Consider the following 23,713-nt stretch of genomic DNA (forward strand, 5'->3'; position numbering starts at 1 on the left):
CTCTCTCTCATCATAATTTCTCTCTCCTCAATTTCTTCCATCGCACTCTCTTCCTTTTTTTTTCCTCATCACACTTTCTCTCTCCTCAATCTCTCCCATCACACTTTTTTTTTCTCATCACACTTTCTCTCTCCTCAATCTCTCCCATCACACTTTTTTTTTTCTCATCACACTTTCTCTCTCCTCAATCTCTCTTATCACACTTACTCCTTTTTTCCTCAACACACTTTCTCTCTCATCATACTTTCTCTCTCCTCAATCTCTCCCATCATATTCACTGTTCTCTTTTTCTCTCATCATACTTTCTCTCTCCTCAACCTCTCTCATGATACTCTCTCTCCTCATTTTTCTCACTATATTTTCTCTCTCTTCATCCTCTCCTATCATACTTTCTCTCACATCATATTTTCTCTCATCATGCTCTCTCCAATCATACTCTTTTTTCATTTTCTCTCATCACACTTTCTCTCTCATAATACTTTCTTTCTCATCATTTTCTTTGATCATATTTTTCTCTCACATTCATCTTTCTCTCACATCTAATTTTTTCTCTTATTTTCCTTTAAGGGTAAAAAAGGAAACTTTGATTTATTCCGAAGATATACAACTAACCAAACATTGTTTTTAAGAGTGATATCCATGCTCATACCTATTCTCATTCCATAATATAATGATTCCCATTTCGATTTCTATTTTTAGGAAAGAATCAAACGCCCCTAAATAGATAGAGTAAAAATTAAAATGTAGCAAAAAGGAAGCGACATAATGGACATGTAATATGTGCTTTTGAAATTATAAAAAATGGGGTAATACTCAAATTTCTTCGCTCGGTCAAATAAAATGCCGTTTATCCTTTATATACTTTTTTTATTAAATTAATAGATTTCCAATTATTTAGAGTTCAACTGTAAATTAAAGAACAATTTGGGGGCAAATAGAAATTTGTCCGCATATTGTGGGTTGGGTTTCATTTATATATAAAAGGAGGGACTTTAGCAGCATTTTCTCGATGGCAATGGCATGATTGATTGCTAGAGAGTGAGATTAAACATGGCTCGGCCTCGTTAGGGCGAAATAAAGAAGGGCAACAGCAGCGAGCGACCGAGGCAGCACAAAGATTATCAAGATTCTCTGCACCCTCTTCCCTCCGCCGTCGGTCATCCTCTTCCTCGTCGGTCATCCTCTTCCTCGTCGGAAAAGCCAGTCTGAATTTGACGCATTGAACTGTCCCGGTCGCTCACGACGCACCAGTATCAGGGCATCTCGCGGGAAAGGAAACCTGGTCCGAAGATGAAGGGGAGCGGCGATGTCGTCGCCGGGACGACGACGGCGGAGGCGCCCCTGCCTACGCAGCTAGACTGGAAATTCTCGCAGGTGTTCGGGGAGCGGACGGCGGGCGAGGAGGTCCAGGAAGGTATGAGCTTTTGATCCCTTACTCAGATCGGTTCTTGGTGGTGCTAAGTGAGCTTAGGATGCTGCTGGGATTGTTTTTGTTCTGTCGGAGCCGACATTCTTTTTTTCTCGCTACTATGCTCATAGGTCTGTAACCAATAATGTAGATTTGGTTGGCCTACGGCTGTAGATCTCCCTATTTTACGTAAAGGTTAAAGCTTTTTTGCTTTTCTGAAGCAAAGTGTCTTAATGTATATGAAGTTTCTGTCGTACTGTTTACCATTCGTTATTTGCGATTGTGAACTACTTAGCTGCTGAGCTTGCGATTATTGCATGGAGAAATAAAGTTATGGATCCACGCTGTGTTGTGGTTATAAAAGATTTACTAGACTTTCTGGATAATTCTCTTATGGTAGTCATGCCATGTACATTCTTTGATCTTTTCAGTTCGTTCATCATCTCTTTTCAGAAGACCACTAAGTTTCTCATATTCATTACCAACCTATACATTTCACTAGTAAACTGATATGTTTGCACGGGATGGAACTTGAATAAGGGAGTTTATGGATGTTGATATGTAGATGACACTCATGTATGAGTTGATTCATCCTGCATGCTCAAGTTAACCTAAACATCTCAGAGTTTCATGTGTGCATTAAATATAAACAACTTTTATCTATAGAAAAGATGATGATCCATCTTATCAGAAGATGGCATCATATTGTCTATCTGATGATGGGGTTTTTTAGTTCTTATGTTTGACACTATTGGATGGTGCTCTCTGATTAAAAATATGTGTTATTTTGCATGACATTCTTTATCATTCTGGGAAACATTTACATTTTAAGTTAAAATCATACTTTTATATGGAGACATTAGCAGATGTTACTTCTCTTCAAATTATTATTCATATCATTACTTTTATCTCCTATATACTTATTTTTGATGTAGCAAATCAAAATCAGGTGATGAAGTGTTGAACAAAGAAGAAATTGAGTGTTGTTTTAGAATTTTTAGATGTTAAACAACTCAGGAATGACCGAGTGTCATGTTCAAATGTTAGATTATTATACAACTAAGAAACAAGTCAGATTTTAGCTAATCTAGCTTGTTGCTAGTAAGTACTTTATTTTCTGTTAGATCACTGGCGATCTTTCATCTAAGTTGCATCCATGGCCCAACTCTTTTTTTTTTTTCAGTTGTGTTTCCTCCTCACTTAGTAGAGGGCTGATCAATCTCTTTCCAAGCTAATACTTATTAAGCTGGATAAATGAAGACAAGTCAGGACAAAGGATATAGGCTATGCCTTTTTAGTTTTTTTATTGTTGAGCCTTGAATATTATTATTTGTCTACCAGAGATTATAAATGGGACTTGCGAGTTTTTTTTTTTTCAATTCTAACGAGTCCTCAACAAAGAAAAACAGTTCAATGGACTGCTCCTGCAATGTTATGGAAATGAGATTAGGTCTCCTTGAGCTAGGAAGAGTAGGTTTCTTATGTTTCTTTATTTTTTTTAACACGTATGAATCTTTTTGGTAGTGTGACAACATCATTTCCCATCTATTTCTCTTTCTTTCTATTTTCTGTGTGTCAATCTGCATTCTATGTGTATGACCTCACTCCATTTATTTTCTTTATATGAATGTGTTATGTTTTGGGATATTAGGTCACTTAATCTGTACATATGGCACTTGTCTGTATTTGGTCCAGTTCTACCGATTTGTGAGACATCAGTTGCTACAGTCCAATGTTATTAGTAATGCCTATAATTCTTATTAAGATGGAAGGGTTAGATCAATTCTTCTTGTTATATCCTTGGGAAATGCTTTGCTAGGACCTTATTTCTATCTCTTTACCCTTATCTAACCTTCCAAATAAGGGAAGTAAAAAACTGTATTTAGAACTACAATTTTTTTGGATGACATGCTCTCATCATGATTGACTATTTTTCAAGACTTGTATAATAAGTTAATAACAGGTGTTGGTTTCTCAAGTCCTTTGTTAAGATTTATTCATCTAATCTGTCAGAAAATTAACCAAATCATATCAGGAACACTGGTAGTAGTTCCATTTCCACACACAAAATTTAATTGTTGTTTCCTTTTTATATTGATCGCTAACAAAATTACCATATTGGATATTCTGGTCATATCTTCATGTTCTATTTTTAATAATTTATAACTTTCTTGGCTTCTTCAAATCCTGCGTCTTGCCATGTGACAAGCTTGATGTCTGTTTCATTGCAGTCGATATTATTTCAGCCATTGAATTTGACAAGTCTGGTGATCATCTTGCCACTGGAGATCGAGGAGGACGTGTTGTTTTGTTTGAGAGGACTGATGTTAGAAATGTATATAAAATCCCTAATCTCCATTCTTGCTTGTGTCTTAGTGGTTGACTAACTTTTTTTTTTCCTTTCACATTTTCCATTTTAATCTGCAGCATGCTTCACGGAAGGATTTGGAGATGGATGGCGATCCAATTAGTAGGCACCCTGAGTTTCACTACAAAACTGAGTTCCAAAGCCACGAGCCTGAGGTACATTGTGATAAATAAAAGCTATTTAAAGTGTACCCCAATTTGAAATAGAAGCATGATGTGTCTCATGTTCATACTTCAGTTTGACTATCTTAAAAGCTTGGAAATAGAGGAGAAGATTAACAAAATCAAGTGGTGTCAGACAACCAATAATTCTCTTTTTCTTCTTTCTACCAATGACAAGACAATTAAGTGCTGGAAGGTAAGTCTTTTTCTCACTCCTGAGATTTTAATCTTTCTTCTTTGATCAGTATCATAGAACATTGGTTTTTCTTTTTGAAATTATGATTCTATATAAACTGAGAAATTCAATATGCTTGTTAACTTTTTGACTACACAAAAATGTTTTCTTTTTCAGAAGATAGTATCGACACAACACCAAATTGAACTATTGGATATGTAAGGACGAAATTGATAAAGCAAACGGGGATAAACTATGTCACATAAAATAAATTTTGATCTCACATACAAAATTGAAATGAGATTCTTTTATTAACTGAAACTTTGTCCTCATACGTGGAATCATAACTTGACAAACGCCATATCAAATTTGTTGCACGTTGAGAACCTAAGATCACAAAACTATCTTCCTCAATCTCCCATCTCTTCGTTGCTCTTATGTGGTTTAGCTGTTTCCTTACCTCCTTTTCTGTGGCAAGTGATCACTGCTGATTTCTTAAAACATCCATCCATTCCTTAATCCATCTGACTTTTATCAAGTCTCCAATGATTTTGCTGCTGTAATTTTAGTTCTATTTGTTTTTGTTCTATAACCTGAGAATTTGGACAACTTTGTATTGGTAGCAGTCAATTTTGAGAATTTGTTGAGTTTTCCAACTATGATATGTGAGGTAAAGATTTTCTTTGAATAACAACAATGCAATATTTTATCCCTTTTAACTCACTTATCGAGACTTGGTTGCTAAGTAAATAAACTTAATAGAAAGAGATTACAGGAGTAAAATTCATTTCATTTATCTCATCACACTTTAATGAATGTTGTGCCATACTAGGCACTCTAAGTGCATTACAATTAAGATTATAGAAAATTTATAATTTTCCATTTTTATTTTTTGTGCATTTGCTTTCATGTCTATTTGTTGCTTCTTTTGTATTATTTTGAATTCAGTGATTTTACATTAAACTTCATCTCTTGGATTCTTGGGTAAGTTTGCCTAGATTTTTCTATACTGTATTATATTTCTATACAGTTTTTTTTGTAATAACATATAATATGCATATTCATTTCTAGCAATTGTAAGTTCATCTATTCTTGTTTCACTTAAAAAAATTTGCTATAAGGAGAAATCAAACTGTGCTTGCAAATATAGTTTAGTGAATCATTAGTTTTGTTACCCTTAACAATGCATAAAAGTTATAAAAGAAACTCGTAATTCTTACGCATTTAGTTAAAATTTCATATAATTTCAACTCATTTTGAATTACTATAATTTTCCAAGAAAATTGATTCTCTTAAGTTTATAATGACATTTGACATTGTAGATATTTGGAATTTTACACCACCAATTGTTCCTTTCTGAAACTAAATAGGTGCAAGAAAAGAAAGTGAAGAAGATTGCTGAGATGAATATACACGCTTCAGAAAATGGGAGCATTGCGAGCTCAAGTACAACTACTTCCACGAGTTACTTGCCAAATGGTGCTTGTGCTGTAATACCCCACAATCACTTGAGCACCGACCTCTCTTACCCCTCTGGATGTTCTGCATCACTACGTCTGCCAGTGGTAGTTGTACTTAACTCTGCCTATTACATACAAAGTATGATCTGAAACCTAGATGCAAAAATAGAAAAAACCATTCAAAAGGAGTCGATCCCTGGAACAAAATGTCTTGGCACCTATAGCCAACTAGCAGACCTTGTTTGCATATGCGTTGCATTTACCCATTCATTCATGTATTTTGGGTTCTTATACTTCTCTGCATACTGTTCCATCATTTCAATTCATGAGTTCTATTGTACTATAGGTGACAAGCCAAGATACATGTCTTATTGCCAGATGTAGAAGGATCTATGCTCATGCTCATGATTATCACATTAATTCCATCTCTAATAACAGGTGAATGGCTCATCTCCTACAGTTCTATTTTCTCTCTTTTCATTTCTACCATGTTTAGTTACTTTATGGAAAAATTCTTTGTATCTTCCATTCAACTTGATGTTTTTGTTTTCTTAGGCCTCATTAATGTTGTTATCAAGGCAAGTTTTTGATAAGATAATTTCTAGGGATTATGCAATTAACAAATTCCATATATAATTTTGAATAGCCAAAGTCAAAATTGCCTTGGCTTATCATATTGGACTTTTGGCTTTGGCTTTGCTTTGGTTTACTCAATTTGTCATGACATATGAGGATGAACATGATAAGAAATGAGAACGTCAGAAAGAAAGTTAAAGCCAAAGTCAAAGTTGCACCTATTGAGAGAAAACTTACTTGACGACCAATGAATGCTACAATTAAGCAATGTGAAATTATGACAAATACACATATTAAACGAGGAAGAGGAAGATCAAAGAAGACTTTGTTAGCAACGATAAAATAAAATAAAATTTATTTAAATATAGATGATGATATACTAGGGGATAGAGTCTAATGATGTAGAAAGCACCAGATCGCTGACTCCACCTAGTTGGACAAAGCTTGGTTGTTGTTGTAACATCTTGGATGGTAGTCCTTGTAATCTGCTACAATTCTTTTATACAGCATCTTAAAGGAAAGATTTGTCAGATTTCAATAGCTATAATTTGAATTTGGATTTATATTCAATTTCTTAGTTAGGAAAAGGTGCATGAAAGATTTTGTAACTGAAATTGGCAAGAATCTTTTTGATGATTACACATTGACCTGAATTACATCAAAGGTGTATGTCTCATGAATCAACATTTGTATGATATCCAATCTATTACCATTGACCTCAAGTTCCTTTTTTATTATATACATCACACCTTTTCTTTCTTTTTAATGTGACATTGTCTCTTTTAATTATCATTAATTATTACTTCTCTGAGTTGCAAAAGTTCAGACATCAAATTGTCAAGCCAAAATTTATTTTGGCTACATATTGCGACTATACAAGGCTTTATTAGACTCATAGGATAGCAGACATTTTGGATCTTAAAACTTATATTCTTCTTTTGCATAATCCTTGTTCAAGATTTTCATTTAGAATATTTGCTAACCTATTGGCCATCACTTGATCCACATTGAATTCTGGATATAAACAATTTTACTGGAACAATGACCTTGTTTGTGTGGGTGGTGGAATATCTTTTGCCACTAGTTTGCCCTAATATAATAGAGTGCTTATACATTCCATAATGGAATGCTTGTGCTTCCAATGAGAGTTCTCAATAATCTTAGTGGCTACACTTTGAACTCTTTCTTAAGGTTAAACTCCTATTGCAATGCTAATTATATCTTCTTGAAATAAAGACCCAGTTCAGCCTAACTATGGTCCAGCTGACATTATTCAAACTCAGACAGTTATTCTGAAAGTCTGAGGAGTTGACGAAGATAAAACCAGACAAGAACTGCTTTTAGTTCATCATCCATATGGACTGTATGGGCTGCACCATGAGCTCCTGGAAGGTTCCAGACATGATCTGGCAAGCTCAATAATGGCAGTAACTAAATCATTCACCTTCAAATGTGAATTAGACTGAATAGTTCTGATTAATTTTCCTAAATGCCTTTGGGCAATCCTCTTACTTTTTTATGAATATTCAGGAGCTTTATGTGACATGGTATATCATTTCTTAAGTAGAGAAATTGTTATTGATGCTCAAAGATTACTTGTATTGTGAGACTTGATAAAACAAATATTGATTCTCATTTCTGCTCAGTGATGGCGAGACATTCATATCAGCTGATGATCTGCGAATAAATCTTTGGAATTTGGAGATCAGCAGTCAAAGCTTTAATATTGTTGATGTGAAACCTGCAAACATGGAGGATTTAACTGGTATTGCACAACATTTGTTTTATAGAAATTTCAATACACTGGCAACCACCAACTCAAGAAAAAAGGCATTTTCATCAGTTTGGTTTCCTTAGAGTTTCTGGCTGACTTAACAAGACATGGGATAAGGACTTGAGGCACTCCCTAATTCTAGATGCAAATCATCATTGGAACCACAGTTGTATAGGCAATCCATAGTTTCTATCATTCTATGTGAATCTGATAGATATTCTGTATGAGCCTTCTAAAAATCAATACAGCAGATTAATCTGTTGAACATTTTGGTCCTAATAACATTCTTAGCTGAAGACCTAGGATAGGACAGATTAACAAAATCTGTTGGGAAGGAATTTTTCTCTGCTTGATACTTATCTTTGAATTCATCCATTTTGTTTTCTGGTTTTATGTGATTAGATCATTTTCTTTTGGCGATGGGTTAATTCTTGATCCTTATCAACACTGGGAGTGTGGATATAACTTGCACTATGAGATTTCTCCATCCTTCAGTGAGAATTAAAGAGCCTATTTTAATATTATCCCGACACTTTGTGAATGCCAAAACAGATGTTTGGGAAAAAAAAATAATAGAAGATGGCCATATAAGATCCTCTTATTTGTTTGTTTGGGGCTTTTCTCTTGTGGGACATATTATATGCTCATTGATTCATGACAAGCTGTCATTTTTGCGGTTGTCCATCTCTCATATTGCTTCTCCTTTAATCTTCTCTTCATTGTCATGTATCTTAATTTCTTGTAATTCATTGTTATTTATTCAGAATGTTTCTTAATTTCTTCTAATTCATTGTTCTTTCCTGTAATTCATTGTTATAAAACTATTTTCATTTTTCTAATACTTCAATTTATGATTTTTTTTAATGGTAAAATTCCATTAGAGGTGATAACATCTGCTGAGTTTCATCCAACCCATTGTAACATGCTGGCATATAGTAGTTCAAAGGGCTCAATCCGGCTCATAGACTTGCGGCAGTCCGCCTTATGTGATAACCATTCCAAGATGTAAGTAATTCTTATCTTACTATATTCTCATATTTACTATATTCATCAATATGAGAATGAATGAAGAAGAAAGTGCTAGTCACCAGATTTGTCATCTTATGTTCTTGATGCCATCTAACATAGAAGTGAGATATTTGATCTACAGATTGGATGAACGTGAAGCACCTGGTTCACGGTCATTTTTCACAGAGATTATTACATCAATTTCAGATATTAAATTTGCAAAAGATGGAAGATATCTCCTTAGTCGAGATTATATGACCCTTAAGGTTCACTCTCCTTATTATTCTCGAGTCATTTGTCTTGTCTCATTACATTTATGCAATATCTCTCAAGCCACTGCCATTTTTTGGCATACATAAGATGAATAAAATTAAATAACCAAAGTATCATTGAGTAAATTATGGTAATTTATCAAGCTTGTTGGGTCTGTTGATATTGGTACTCATCAGATTTTTCTAGCTAGGTTTTAGGTAGTCCAAATTGCCTTGGGACACACTTGACCATCTATGGTTACTTCTGCCCATAGTTCATGATATTAGATAATTCTAAAGGTTGATACAACTCCAGGATCAGCATTAGCTGATTTAAGATTTATCATTTACACAAGAAAACATAAATCATATGGTGGTCTCAACGGCTTAGCATCATTTTGATAGTTGGTAGTGGTTTCACAAGAAGCATCATCATGTTGGCTTAGCTTGGTTCTCATAGAGAGATGATAAATTAAAAGATGGTTATAAAAAAGTTGAGAAAATGGAAGGGAAGAAAAACAAAAAAATTTCTTTTGGCTTTTTCCCTTGAATGGATGCATATAGATGTTGAACAATTTTCTATTGGAATTTTTGTGACGAAAGAAGCCATGCACATTGTAATGTCACATTGTAACAAGATCTCAGATCTCCTAATGGTTTCGAACCATCTTTAATGTTGACTATCAATCTAGATATTATTAATTAAAAGGTTAGATAAATAAGTATCAATTTCTAATTTATCTCAACAATTTTTGATTTAGAAATCAATTATTTACAACTTTTATAAATATTTTTTTAAAAAATGTTTCATGATCAAGTTAATTTTATAAAATTAATTTGAGCCTTTTAATATTCTAATTGAAATGTAATTAATACTCAATTAATTTTAATTTATCGCTTTCAATTTAATTGCATAAATTAGGCCCTTAATCTTGCAATCAAGCTCTCTAATTAAATTTAGTTGAATAAATTAACTCTTATTTTCTTCCAATTAAATCCTCTACTAGTTAATCAAAATAATTACCTCTTAATTATCTAATAACTAATTAGAATAATTAACTCTCCATGTTTATCAAGCTACATGCATTTCATGCTAAAGTAGACTTGAGCAAGTAACAATATAGACAATTTACTTAAATAATTAAAGATTCCAATTAAAATTCTTCTTTAGGTGTGCAAACTTTAATGATCCTTTAATAAGACATCAAAACTCTATTACTCTAGAAGTGGTGAGTAGCATGAAAGTCTTTTTAAGCGACAATTGTCATGCAATGCAATTTTTGTTATGATCTTTGGGTAATGTATGACTAAATAACTAGAGGGGGTGAATAGTGATGGTTCCTAAAAATACAAATTTTTACCATTTTTGCTATATATAGTTATCGGGCCATACCAATCGCTAATATGATCATGTAATGTGGTTCAAAACCCTTGTTCCCACACAACTTTGAGAAAAGAAGAATATCTTCTTCATTGAAGAGTAGGTATATTTATACACAAACTACAATCTATCTTAGGAAACTATAATTAGGCTAATTGATAAATTTGCCTAATTCACATATATATATATATATATTACCTAATATATGTAGATAATATGGAAACAAATAGTATATATAAATATGGTAACTATTACATATAATACTCCCCCTTAAGTTGGAGCATAGATATTTATCATACCCAACTTGTTACAAAGATAATTAACCCGAACCCTATTTAAAGCTTTTGTGAAGATATCCCCGAGTTGAGTTGTGCTTCAGTCTTCACATATCCTGTAGAAATCAAGTTTTGTTGAATTTTCTCACGAACAAAATGACAATCAATTTCAATGTGCTTAGTTCACTCATGAAACACATGATTCGATGCAATATGAAGAGTAGCTTGGTTATCACACCATAATTTTATTGGTACTGAAATTTTAAGTCCTACTTTAGTCAAGAGTTGATATATCCATATTATCTCACAAGAGAAATTATATGGAGAATTTTAGAAAAGAGAGGTGGTAGCGTAATATATATTGAACTAATTAAGGATATGTATGAGGATGTAACGACCAGAGTAAAGACTTCAGGCTGGGTAACTGAAACATTTCCAATAAAGATAGGGTTACATCAAGGATCAACTCTAAGCCCCTATCTTTTTACACTAATTATGGACGAACTCACTGCGCATATTCAAGACACAGTACCGTAGTGCATGTTGTTTGCAGATGATATTATTTTGGTAGATGAGACATGTGAAGGAGTAAATGTTAAATTAGAATTTTGGAGGGAAACACTAGAAGGGAAATGCTTTAAGCTTAGTAGATTAAAGACAGAATATATGGAATTTAAATTTAGCAATATTAGAAGTAATGAAACAATTGTTAAGATAGGAGAGGATGAGTTGCCCGGAACGGAGAGATTTAAATATTTAGGATCATTTCTACAAAATGATGGAGGGATGTCTTACATAGAATACAAGCAGGATGAGTGAAATGGAGGGGAGCGTCGAGTGTTTTATGTGACCGTAAAGTACCTCTTAAACTTAAAGGTAAGTTTTATAAAACCGCAGTTAGGCCTGCTATGTTATATGGAGCTGAATGTTGGGCTATGACTCGAGCACATGAGCAGAAGATGAGAGTTGCAGAGATGAGGATGTTAAGGTGGATGTGTGGACATACGAGGATGGACAAAATAAGAAATGAGAGCATTAGAGAGAAAGTCGGAGTTGCATCTATTGAGGAAAAACTCCGAGAGACACGTTTAAGATGGTACGGACATGTACTTAGACGACCAATAAATGCTCCAGTTAGGCGATGTGAAACTATGATAAACATGCATATTAAACGAAGAAGAGGAAGACCAAAGAAGACTTGGTTAGCAACAATAAAACAAGATAAAATTTATTTAAATATAGATGATAATATAATAGGAGATAGAGCTCAATGGCGTAAAAAGATTCATGCAGCCGACCCCACCTAGTGGGAAAAAGTTTGGTTGTTGTTGTTGTTGTATTCAACTTTCTCTCACATATATTTTTTTCTCTTATTTTCCTCTAAGGGTAAAAAAGAAAATTTAGGTTTATTCCGATTGAAAATATTTAACTAACCAAATATTATTTTTAAGAATAATACCCAAGCTCATATTTATTCCCATTTCATAATACTATGATACCCATTTCCATTCCGATTCTTAAGAGTGAACCAAACACCACCTTAAGATATGGGATTCCCATAGTATCACTTTCGTGATAATAATATCATCCACATACACCACTAATAGAATGATACCAGCTATTGACTGCTTATAGAACATAGAATGGTCTGGTCAGACTTGCTCTTCATCATACCAAATTTTTCAACAAATTAAATTTTCCAAACCAGACACGAGGACTTTGTTTTCAAACCATACAAAGCTTTATGAAGATGACAAACTTTCCTTTCCCCTAAGCAATAAACCCAGAAGGTTGCTCCATACACACCTCCTCCTGAAGATCACCATGAAGAAAAACATTCTTGATATCAAGTTGATGTAAAAGCCAATTATGAGTAGCAACCATTGAAATAAATAATCGAACAAATGTCAACATTACGACAGAAGAAAAAGTGTCAGAATAATCCACACCATATGTTTGAGCATAGCCTTTAGCAACAAGACGGACTTTTAATCTGGCAACCGATCCATCTGGATTCACCTTAACTGCAAATATCCATTTGCATCCAATAGTCCGTTTCCCAGAAGGTAGATCAACCAAGTCCCAAGTGTCATTGTCATCCAAAGCATTCATCTCCTCTTTCATTGCATCTTTTCAACCAGGATGAGATATGACATCATGGACAGTTTTAGAAATAGAGATAGAGTCAAGTGAAGCAATAAAAGAACACGAGGAAGACGACAAGCCGTTATAAGAAACAAAAGAAGTAGGATAAGTACACTAGCGTTTACCTTTATGTAACACAATAGGAAGATCATTGCTCGAGATGTGATCTGATGACAAAGTAGCAGGTGTGGGACATGAATTAGAGGTTGACGCCTGAAGTAGACTTGAATAATAGAAGGCTTGACAAGAGTCGGTTTTGGGACGAGTGCAGAGGATGTGATAGTATACATCAACAAATCATCATTCTCCCTTTGACGAGTCGAAATAGGTGAGGAGAGGAAATAAGGTATATCTTCCATGAAAGTAACATCAATTGAGACAAGATATTTGTTAAGGGACAATAACACCTATAACCTTTCTGAAGACGAGAATAACCAATGAAGATACACTTTAAAGACTTAGGATCTAATTTAGTGATATGTGGACGAACATCTCGAACAAAGCAAGTGCTACCAAATATCATAGGTTTAATAGGAAACAACAACTTATTGGGAAAAAATATTTTGTAAGGGATCTTACCATAAAGAACAGAGGATGACATGCGATTAATAAGAAAACATGTTGTATAAATTACATCAGCTTAAAAAGGTTTGGGAACATTCATTTGAAATAAAAGGGTCCGTGTAGTTTCAAGAAGATGTCTATGCTTACGTTCAACTACACCATTTTGGGATGGAGTATCAACACAAGAGGTTTTATGAAGCATGCCATTTTGACTCATATAAGATTGGAATGAACCAGATGTATATTCCTTGGCATTATCACTTCACAAAGTACGAACATATTAAACTGAGTTTTAATCTCAGCACAAAAGACACAAAATAAAAAAAATAATTCAGAACAATTTTTCATTAAATATAATCAAGTTATACGAGAATAATCATCCACAAAAGTAACAAAATACCTAAAACCAGGTTTAGACAAAATAGGACAAGGACCCCAAATATCAGAATGAACTAATTCAAAAGAAATAGTAGTACGTTTATTGATTCTAGGACTCAAACTAAGACGGTGATGTTTTGCAAACTGACATGACTCACAATCTAATGAAGATACCTTACCATATTGTGGACAAAATTGTTTGAACAAAGGAAGAGATGGATGTCCCAACCTATAATGAGCCTCGAAAGGAGAAGTGACACTCGAGCTAGCAAAAGAATTTGGGAGCGGTGTATCAAGAATATAGAGGCCTCCACACTCATGTCCTTTACCAATAATCTTCTTTGTCAAAAGATCTTGAAATAAGCAATGACTAGGAAAGAATGAGATGCAACAATTGAGATTATGAGTTAGTTGACTGACAAAGAGCAAATTAAAGGATAAATTAAGTAAATATAAGACAGAGGATAGAGGAAGAAAAGGAGTAGGATTAATTGTGTAGGCCCACGAACACAAGATAGAGAACCATCAGCTAAAGTACATAGAAGTGTTAGTTTTGGATTGAAAAGTAGAAAAGAGACTAGAATTACCTGTCATATGATTTGTGGCACCAGAATGAATGACCTATTTAGAGGATGAGGAAAGAAAACATGCGTTTTGTTCACCTGAATCAGCGATAGTAGTGATAGAGGAAGATGAAGGCTTGAGTGATTCCTGATATTTTGAGAACTTGACAAATTCATCTGCAGAGATAAGAACCGTTTTATTAGAGGTATTAGTTGATGCAATATGGGCCAAGTGTTTTTGTTGATTTTTATACTGAAGCTTTCAACACTCGAACTTCGTATGACCTGGCTTATGACAGTAGTTGCATACAATACCACCTGAATTTGACTTTCGAGTTCCAAAGTCTTGTGAGCTACCTCCTTTGTTTCCAGTGTTACTAGTTGATCTTCCAAGTTCATAATTTGTCTTGTGACTTACCAAAGCACCACTAAGAGGAACATGTATACGGAGAATACAACTAAATATATCTTGTAAAGAGGAAATCTCAGAACCAGAGAGAACTTATGACTTCGCAGACTCGAAGTCAAGAGATAGGCCAGCGAGGAAGCTCATGATAGCTCTAATTGGTGTTGTTGAACTTTCACATCAGGCCTAAAGGGCAACAACATATTAAGTTTCTCATATATCTTCTTAAATGCCATAAAATAATTGATCAGAGGTTGATCTTGTTTTTCCACACGGTAAAATTCCTTGCAAACCTCATACATGCGAGAGAGATTTTCTTTTCCGAGTATAGAAATTCTAAGTAATCCATTAGTTCTTTAACAAATTTGATTAATTAAACCAATTACCTCACTATCAATACAATTCTGAATATGAAGGAACAAGCGAGCATCTTCTCTAAGCCATGCCTGCTTCGAATCATCTTGAGGAGGGTCATCAGTCGAATGACCATCTTTGTCAATACTTCGTAAATAAAGATGAACAATCTTACTCCAATCCAAATAGTTCGAACCATTTAACTTATAGTCCGTGATCATAGGCACAACATCCGTCACAATAGAAGGCTTATTTTCAACCATAAGATTTTATCCCAAAGTTTGTGAAATAAAAGTCAAAGGAGCTAAGGCTAAAGGAAGACTAACTTCTCTGTTTGTACAAAAAGAAGACCAAGATGTGGCTATAGCTGCACAGAGGTGCGGTATTGGCCGGCAAAGCAATCAGCCACGAAGCAAAGAAGCAACGAAGACGAACCAAAGCTAAAGTTGGGAGTTGAAGCTAAAGTTTTGCTCCAAGTTGCTGGTTTGGAGGCTCCAAGTTGCTGTTTGGTTGCTGTTTGATTCAACGAACAGCTCCTAATTTTGCTGCTGTAGCCCAACGTGAACAACAACGAAGACGAAACTAAAGTTGGGAGTCGAAGCACCCAATCCAAGACCAAAACTGGGCTAGAGAAGCAGAAGGATGTTGTGCTTGCTCTGTTCACGAATCCTAATCCACGGTGTTGACAGTTCGATCTATGTGTTGATTGCGCCGAGGGAAGGGATGAAGAGGTTGACTTGTCAGATCGCAAGGGTGGAAGACGCGTCACACTACTCTGCGTCGGCGGATGTCGGGGAACTGTGATTATGTGCGACGTCATGCGCGCGCTGCTAGAGGAAGGCGGTGGAACGAACTCGCAGCTAGGAACACGCAAGTGTGAATCTGGTTGGAAGGAGAGGCGACGTCGTTGGGGCTTTGAGCTCGTCGGAGAGCACGTGAACAGGTGAGAGGCCGAAGGAGGCGATTGGCTACAGAAAACTAGGGATGGCAGAGGAGAACGCTCGGCACGAACAATGTATAGAGAATGACGATAAAAAGAATAACAAATACCCTAAATTTTAAATTTCTAAACTTGCTCTGATATCATGTTGATTTTGAGAAAAAAAGAATATCTTATTTATTGAAGAGTAGGTATATTTATACACAAACTGCAATCTATCTTAGGAAACTATAATTAGACTAATTGATAAATTTGCCCAATTCACCTATATATATTACCTAATATATATAGATAATATGGTAACAAATAGTATATACAAATATGGTAACTATTATATATAATAGTTATTTGGTTATACCAATCACTAATATGATCATGTAATGTGGTTCAGAACCCTTGTTCCCACACCACGACTTATAACTCGTCATTAGTGAGTCATGCCTGAAAGCCCGCTATCGTTTTGCTTCACAAATAACCTCTGAAAGTGAAGAAACCTCTTACAACGAGAACATGCAATCAAGCTTAGAGAGGAAATTAAAGAGGACTAGGTGTGGCGATTTCTGACCTGACACGAAAATACGACCCGAACCGAACATGAAAAAAATCAGATTAGGGTCAGGTCTTATTGGGTTTGGGTCGACCTGAAATGATCTTATTACAACCTATGAACCCATTTATAAATATTTTTGGATTGGATTCGGGTCAGATTCTGGTTGAGTTCGGGTTAAAATAAGTATATTTTAATAAAATGGGTCTTTTTGGGTTGGATTCGGGTTGAGCTCGCGTTTTGATGAACATGTTTTTATAAATGGGTCATTTCGGGTCGGGTTCGGGTCAAATACAAATAAACGGGTCGGGTTTGGATTGAACAATTTCATCCGAAATATTAATTAGGTCGGGTTTAGGTTTTGATGTTCCAACCCGTCAACTCGCTAACCCGAATCCGCCAATCCGAACCTAATCCGAATTGCCACCCCTAAAGAGGGCAAGGAAAAGACTTAATATGATCTCTATAATCATTTTACTGCTAGCCTTTAAAAAGAGCTCCATGCTCCCCTTTCTATAGCCTTTAAACACCTCAAACTCCACTTTCTGTTTTGTTGATCTGTCACCCATCAATCGGGTAGTTTCACTTCAGCCTGAGTCTGCTAATGACTACTTGAGTTGACTGCTCCACTATAGCTCTTAGGTGATGGAACCATTGCAATGCAACTTTGCCAAATTAAGGACTCGACTTTCTACTGTAGCAGCAATCGATACTGTAGCAGCAATCGATTAATTATTGATCAATTGACGATCCAGTTGATATAGCTATGAGCAGAAAGATTTAGTTCACTGGCTGATCAGACTAAGTGACTTAGCTCACCAATCAATTAGAATTAGCTCTAGTTGACTAGAAGCCTGACTATTATCATCCTAATTATCTAGTCTAATTGAGATTTACTCCAACATGTCTCTCAATTCTCACATCTCACATACCATATCTTTCCTTCCACAACCACAACATGGCTTCATCACCAAGGTCTGCTGTCGTCAAGTTACTTATATCCCTCGAATAGCTCGTGACTCACTTTACGTGTCATCTTTTATACTTCACCTACATAGTCCGCCTTTTTCTGTCTCTCATCAATGTTGCTCCTCGATGCTCCTTACTTGCGGTCCCTCGAATGTCCCGTACCATACTTCTCTAATCTTCAGTAGACCTCAAGTCATCAAGCCAATCAATTTAGTCGCGTTAAGTCATGATCCACAAGCTACTCTAACACTACCTCAATACTTCTCTTCCTATAGTCCCTTGAGAATATTGCTTATCCTAATTGAACACATTTATTCAATATAATTGTGACTGACTCGAAAGAATACGAATTTGAGAAATATTCTCAATTGGGTTCTACTATGTATATTTTTTGAAATGGTCGCCCACTAAATTGGCTAGCATTATGCACCTTTTTTTTTACTAAGAGTAATAGTTCTATGTTAACTATTCATTCACCTCCATAAGACTAAAAATATACCCACTAACAACAAAAAATGCATATGCAATCCTTTCAAGGATTCAACCCGTAAATGTCAAAGTATAATGATCCTGTTATAAGATGATTGGAAGCTCAAGTTGAAGGATTAGCTGCATCCCATAGTCAGCTATGTAAAATATAGTTCTCATGATCGCATATGTATACTCGTCTAGATATTAACATGTCTTTAGGCATGAGGTCACTTATAAATATAATATAGTCGAAACATACTATATACTAATTGTACTACAAATGTTCTATTTCAATGTCATTATGACTAAAGATTATCTTGTATGTTTTAAGATCGTATCACATTATAATTAATCATTCACTAAAGCAATAATACTGAACTTTCTATTACAATCTACCATTTATATAGAAAATAACAGGATTAACAATAAAAGAATAATTTCATTAACACAATATGCAATTATATCATAGGGATTCTTTACAATTCCTTTATCTTTAGGACACTATCACTACCATTTTCTTATACTTAACAAGTGTGATAAGTTACGTAGGTCGGATGCTTAAATTCATTAATTCAAATATTCATCCTCTCTCTTAGTTGAATAAAGAAAAGGGATAGATGATCCATCTGCCAACTCATTTCTTGCTCCCATTTTATCGTTTGAATTATGTGTGAACTTATATGGTTTAAACAGTTCATAACTAAGTTGGGCATGCTATTTCAAACTTATAAAATTGTACTGTGACAGCCGATCTGCTGTACACAAAGCCTCTAGTCTTCACAAGAGGACAAAACACAAAGATTGATTGTCATTTTGTAGTTTTGTTGGACAGAAGTTGTAATTTAGTGATGTTATCACATTGTTTGTTAGCTCCAATGATTAATTAGAAAATATGCCAATTCTTTAAGATGATCTATGATTGAGGATATGTGTAACAAGATAGGTTTTCATAATAATCTTAAACCAGCTTGAGGACAGGATGCTAGTGACTTAAATATAAACTTATATCATCTTTTGTTTGTATTTTCTGTTTCTGGTTAGTAATGGATGGGAAATGGTATTGGATTTGTTTTTCCTTTTTGTCTACGTGAAACTTTTTCTCAACTCTCTCATATGGTTTTGTTTTATTGTACAATAGCTATGGGACATAAACATGGAGTCTAGTCCTGTTTCAACTTTTCAAGTCCATGAGTATTTAAGGCCTAAGGTAATTGCTTGGTTTTAGACAATCTATATTTTCTCTATTCCAAATTGAGATTTGAGATTTTTTTGGTATACAATATTGTGGATGGATTCTGGTGACCATAGTCTCTTTTCATCAGCAGCTTTGTGATCTCTATGAAAATGATTCAATCTTTGATAAATTTGATTGCTGTCTCAGTGGTGATGGGTTGCGTGTTGCAACTGGGAGTTACAGGTATACTTCTATCTAGTGACGATCCTGCATTATTGCTGCTTTCTGGCATGTCTTTTATATTCTACTGTTTGTGAATTGCAGCAATCTTTTTCGTGTATTTGGTTGTGTTCCTGGCAGCGATGAAGCAACCACTTTGGAGGCCAGTAAAAATCCAATGAGGTACTGAAACCCTAAATCACTGTAGCATGTCTTCTGTTATGGAGTTATGCTCTTCAGGAATTGTTGTCAGGGTGGAGGTGGACTGCATTGGTTAGAGGATTGAAACTAAAATCGTAGAAAGTTATGGACCTTGGAATGTTAAAAGAAGATTGATTTCATTGAATCATTCTCAAAGTTTTTCATGTCAAAGAGTTTATGTTTTAATAGTTATGTTGTGTTTCCTACATAAGGTGTTTAGTTATTGGTTGTGTGAGAATCTACGGTGCAGTCGTTCTCCTTATTAAATATTAAGAATAATAATATAATTGTTATTCTCACATTAGGTATTGGAGCTAGCCGTCTCCTAGGTTTATAGTTGTGTACAAGAGCGCCCTTAGGGGGAGCTTGTGTGTTTGATGTGATTAAGCAGCCTTCCTCTGCTGTTGCAAAACCCTAATCTTCTCATAAGTTCCGTAACTCACACGTTCCTGGCTTCTGATATCAATATTCCCTCTTGCCTAAGATGACAAACCTTGCTATCATTTCTACACATATCTAACACCAGATCTAGTTATGAGGTCAGATCTTTCTTGATGACTGATCATCCAAAGAAGCCAAATTCAAAGATCTATCTGCCGTAGCTCCAAATGTCTGCCCATTGTAGCAACAAAGAGTTGTACTGTTCCACAGCTGACCATGATCTCTCAATCATCACCGAGCCACCCTTGGTGTCCTCTTCCAGCATGCTTGGTTGTAAGGTGTTCTAGTGAGTGAATATTTGATGGTGTGCTCTCTTCAAGACGGTGTTGATGCCCTTGACTTGAATTCATCTCAATTGAATCGCTGCTGCAATGATTGCAATAGTTGCATCTCTTCAAATGGCTGTTTCATCATCAGCTGTTCTTTTCTGAAGATCCTGAGCTACCTGTGAGATTCTAGAATTGAAGATATTTTGCACAAATTGAAATTTTATAATAACTTTGAATGTGCATGAGAGGGAGTTTTAGGGCCTATCTGCAAATAATTAGGTATTTATTAGTAAATATTCAAGTACACATGAATGGAAATGTAAAATGATAACAGTATATTATACATGTATAGAGGACCCACCTAATGAATTAATCCTAATAATTTCCCTTCATCAAGCATCTTCACTTGCTTATTGAGTCCTTCTGTTTAATAAATTAGGAAACTTCTGCTTAGTGGAAGTGGTTTGTGACACATCTTGGGTGGTTGTATCTGCATCTATTTTTCACCCTCTCTCTTATCAATGTTTGCCATTTGGAGATGGGAACAATTTGTGCCTTATGGATTGACTTCCTCTTTTGTTGAAAATCCCATTATAGGCTGCAAGTGCAAGCTCTTCCAAAACCTGCAAGGTCTCTAGGCAATTTGACACGAGTTGTCAGACGAGGTTGGGTCACTCCATGAATTATTATTTTTCACTATATTCTTATGCACTATGTTGTCTCATGTGAATTTAACTGCCACAGGTTCAGAAAGCCCTTCAGATGTGAATGGAAATTCATGTGATTTTACAAGCAAATTACTCCATTTAGCATGGCACCCTACAGAAAATTCTATTGCGTGTGCTGCAATGAACAGCTTGTACATGTACTATGCATGAAGATGCGACTGGACGGAGCCTCATTTTGCAACTGTCTTGATTTGTTTCCGGAGGCAATTAGCTTTTGATGTTCGATGAGCACGTACTGGGGCCATTAGTTGCTTCAAAAGTTGGACTTCTAGTTCGAAGGTTCTTATGATAAATTTTGTGGAACCGATGGAAATCTTGACTAATTTTTTGAATGCCCCACGTTGTGGTAGATCTGTTGCACATATTGCACAAGGTATTTTCATGATTCCGAAGTATGGCAGTTCAGCATTTGGAGTGGTATCTGTGCCTGTGGGATGTGCCTAAATGCGTACTGAAGCTCGCAAAAGCTGTTATCCTGCAGTGTTTGCATCAAATATCATACACTAACACCCCTCAGCTTCTTGATCTTTGGACTAGGTTCCCAGTAGCAATTGGCTCCATGTAATGGCTATCGTCATTGATATTTTTTTTTACTTATAATCTTTCGAATAAATACGCTTGGATGCCTCGTGTATGGCCGCTTGTATGTTTCACGTCCGTTTGTAGTTAACCTTCAACACTCTTTGCTTTCATAGTTCATTGCCTGATGATCTCAGTCATGTTCCTTGAAGTTCAACTTATGTTCTTTGATATTCATTGGTAGGGTTTTGCTAGGGTCTCAGTTCGCCTTGCAGTAAGCAATAATATAAGATGGAATAAGTGGGTTAAAGTAAATATTTTTAAAAAATAGAGTATGAAATGCAAATAAGTTGTAAAGGATGGGCATAGTTTATCTTCATGTATAGTCGTATGGATATGTTACTTTCCAACAAGAGTCACGCTATACCGTAAAGTGACTAGGTAAGAACAACAATTAGGTTTAAAATTTCAAATCATATCAAAGTTCTGGTTTTTGATTGAAGTGATATTGTTTTGGTATGTGTTGATATTTTGATGTATGATATCGGTAATGGATTGGTATTGTATTAGGTTGGGCGGGAATTCGGTAAATTATCAAAACTCGATATCATTCAAAGCTTGTTTTGTTTCATCTCCTTTTTTCTTTCAACATTCAATATGTCATCAGCACCCTGCATTGGAGCATCGACAGAAACTGGAATGGTATCTTTCCTGTCAAAGGTTGAAACAATGATACGATTTGAAATTTTGAATTTTGGTGAGTGGTATCGAATTTTGATGATGTATCATGCTGAGACTTGCCATACTTCTCACTCATTTCCTTGCTTAATGTGTTGTCAAATCATTGCATCAGCAACATTATAGTGATATCTGCAACATCAACATGGCTGAAAGACCATATGAGCTCTCCTCACTCTTGATGATGAGTACTTCCTGTGCAGAACAAGCACCAAAACTAAGTCCCGCCGTTGTTCCACAGGCCTTCTAGCATTGTAGACACTGATCCAATGCGTCCCAGTGAGGGCTAAAGGAGCTAAGCTGAATTAAATTTTGTAGCATTCAAACTATAAGGTAATTAAGTCATTGAAATTATTGTTCAAGCTTGGTTTAATATCCTTTTTATAAGTTTGAGTTTGGTTCAAGTTTAATTTGAGCTCGGGTTGTTTATATGTTATCAAACCGTCAATTCAAATTTATTTTATTATTTTAAATTTTTAAATTTTAAATTTATCTGATTAATTATTAAGTGTGATAATATAAATTTATTTTTAATTTTTAATTTTTTTAACATGTTGATAAGAGTTTTATTGATGATCATGATTCATGAATTATGTTTAATTTAACGAGTTATTTATTTTATTAATTTTATGTGTATTGAATGAATATAAATAAACTGTTATTAAGTTGAATATCAAATTTATTCACTTTAAATTCATTTACCGTCCTAATCTTAGGCACATCAACATGTAGCGGAAGAGTGTTAAGTTGTCATCCAGATATCTGATTTAATTCACAACTATGGCGCATTTAAAGAGATTTTTACTCCAACATACAACTACGAGATATGGGAAAATTTTTTATAAGACGAAATGATCGTCCCTCCCAGATTTATTGTTAACCATTTCATTATTTTTTTTCTTTAGTGGTTCTTCATCGTCGTCATCAATGGTCAGTCGACCTCTCTTTTGACTTCCTAAAATGATTCAGGAAACACATGAGGCTGGTTCTGGTTCGTGGCAGACGCCAATTGGAAGTTGAGTCGACTGTACGCCTCAAGGCTAGTCTTTCTTGCATCGGTTGGCTATATAACTGTACTCATTGGGATCAGAAAAGTAAGGGGGTGTTTGGTTTAGGGGAATAGAAGTGGAAAATGAGAATGAGAATCATTGATTGTCATTGTTAATGTTTGAATTATAGGAATAAGAATACAAATAAGGGAATGAATTCTTGAAATTGGATAATAACTCATTCTCATGTACCTCCTCTTC

The 23,713-nt window shown here is 35.0% G+C and overlaps 1 protein-coding gene across 2 annotated transcripts; it reads left to right on the top strand.

Annotated features, from left to right (window-relative positions):
* Nucleotides 1–1,011: 1,011 nt before the first annotated feature.
* On the top strand, nt 1,012–21,898 carry LOC122008168 (serine/threonine protein phosphatase 2A 55 kDa regulatory subunit B beta isoform-like). Of its 2 annotated transcripts, none has more exons than XM_042563785.1 (14): nt 1,012–1,414; nt 3,640–3,743; nt 3,836–3,931; nt 4,014–4,133; nt 5,483–5,680; nt 5,919–6,010; nt 7,795–7,913; nt 8,804–8,927; nt 9,073–9,196; nt 19,313–19,381; nt 19,500–19,591; nt 19,673–19,750; nt 21,076–21,143; nt 21,223–21,898. In XM_042563785.1, exons 1-14 carry the CDS (start codon nt 1,291–1,293, stop codon nt 21,354–21,356), a joined length of 1,542 nt encoding a protein of 513 aa, XP_042419719.1. In that variant the 5' UTR covers nt 1,012–1,290; the 3' UTR covers nt 21,357–21,898. The 2 variants fall into 2 exon arrangements, with proteins under 2 accessions (XP_042419719.1, XP_042419720.1); XM_042563786.1 differs by having other exon boundaries at nt 5,483–5,677.
* The last annotated feature ends 1,815 nt before the right edge of the window (nt 21,899–23,713 follow it).

This window comes from Zingiber officinale, chromosome 8A (assembly GCF_018446385.1).
Source record: "Zingiber officinale cultivar Zhangliang chromosome 8A, Zo_v1.1, whole genome shotgun sequence".
Lineage (NCBI taxonomy): Eukaryota > Viridiplantae > Streptophyta > Magnoliopsida > Zingiberales > Zingiberaceae > Zingiber > Zingiber officinale.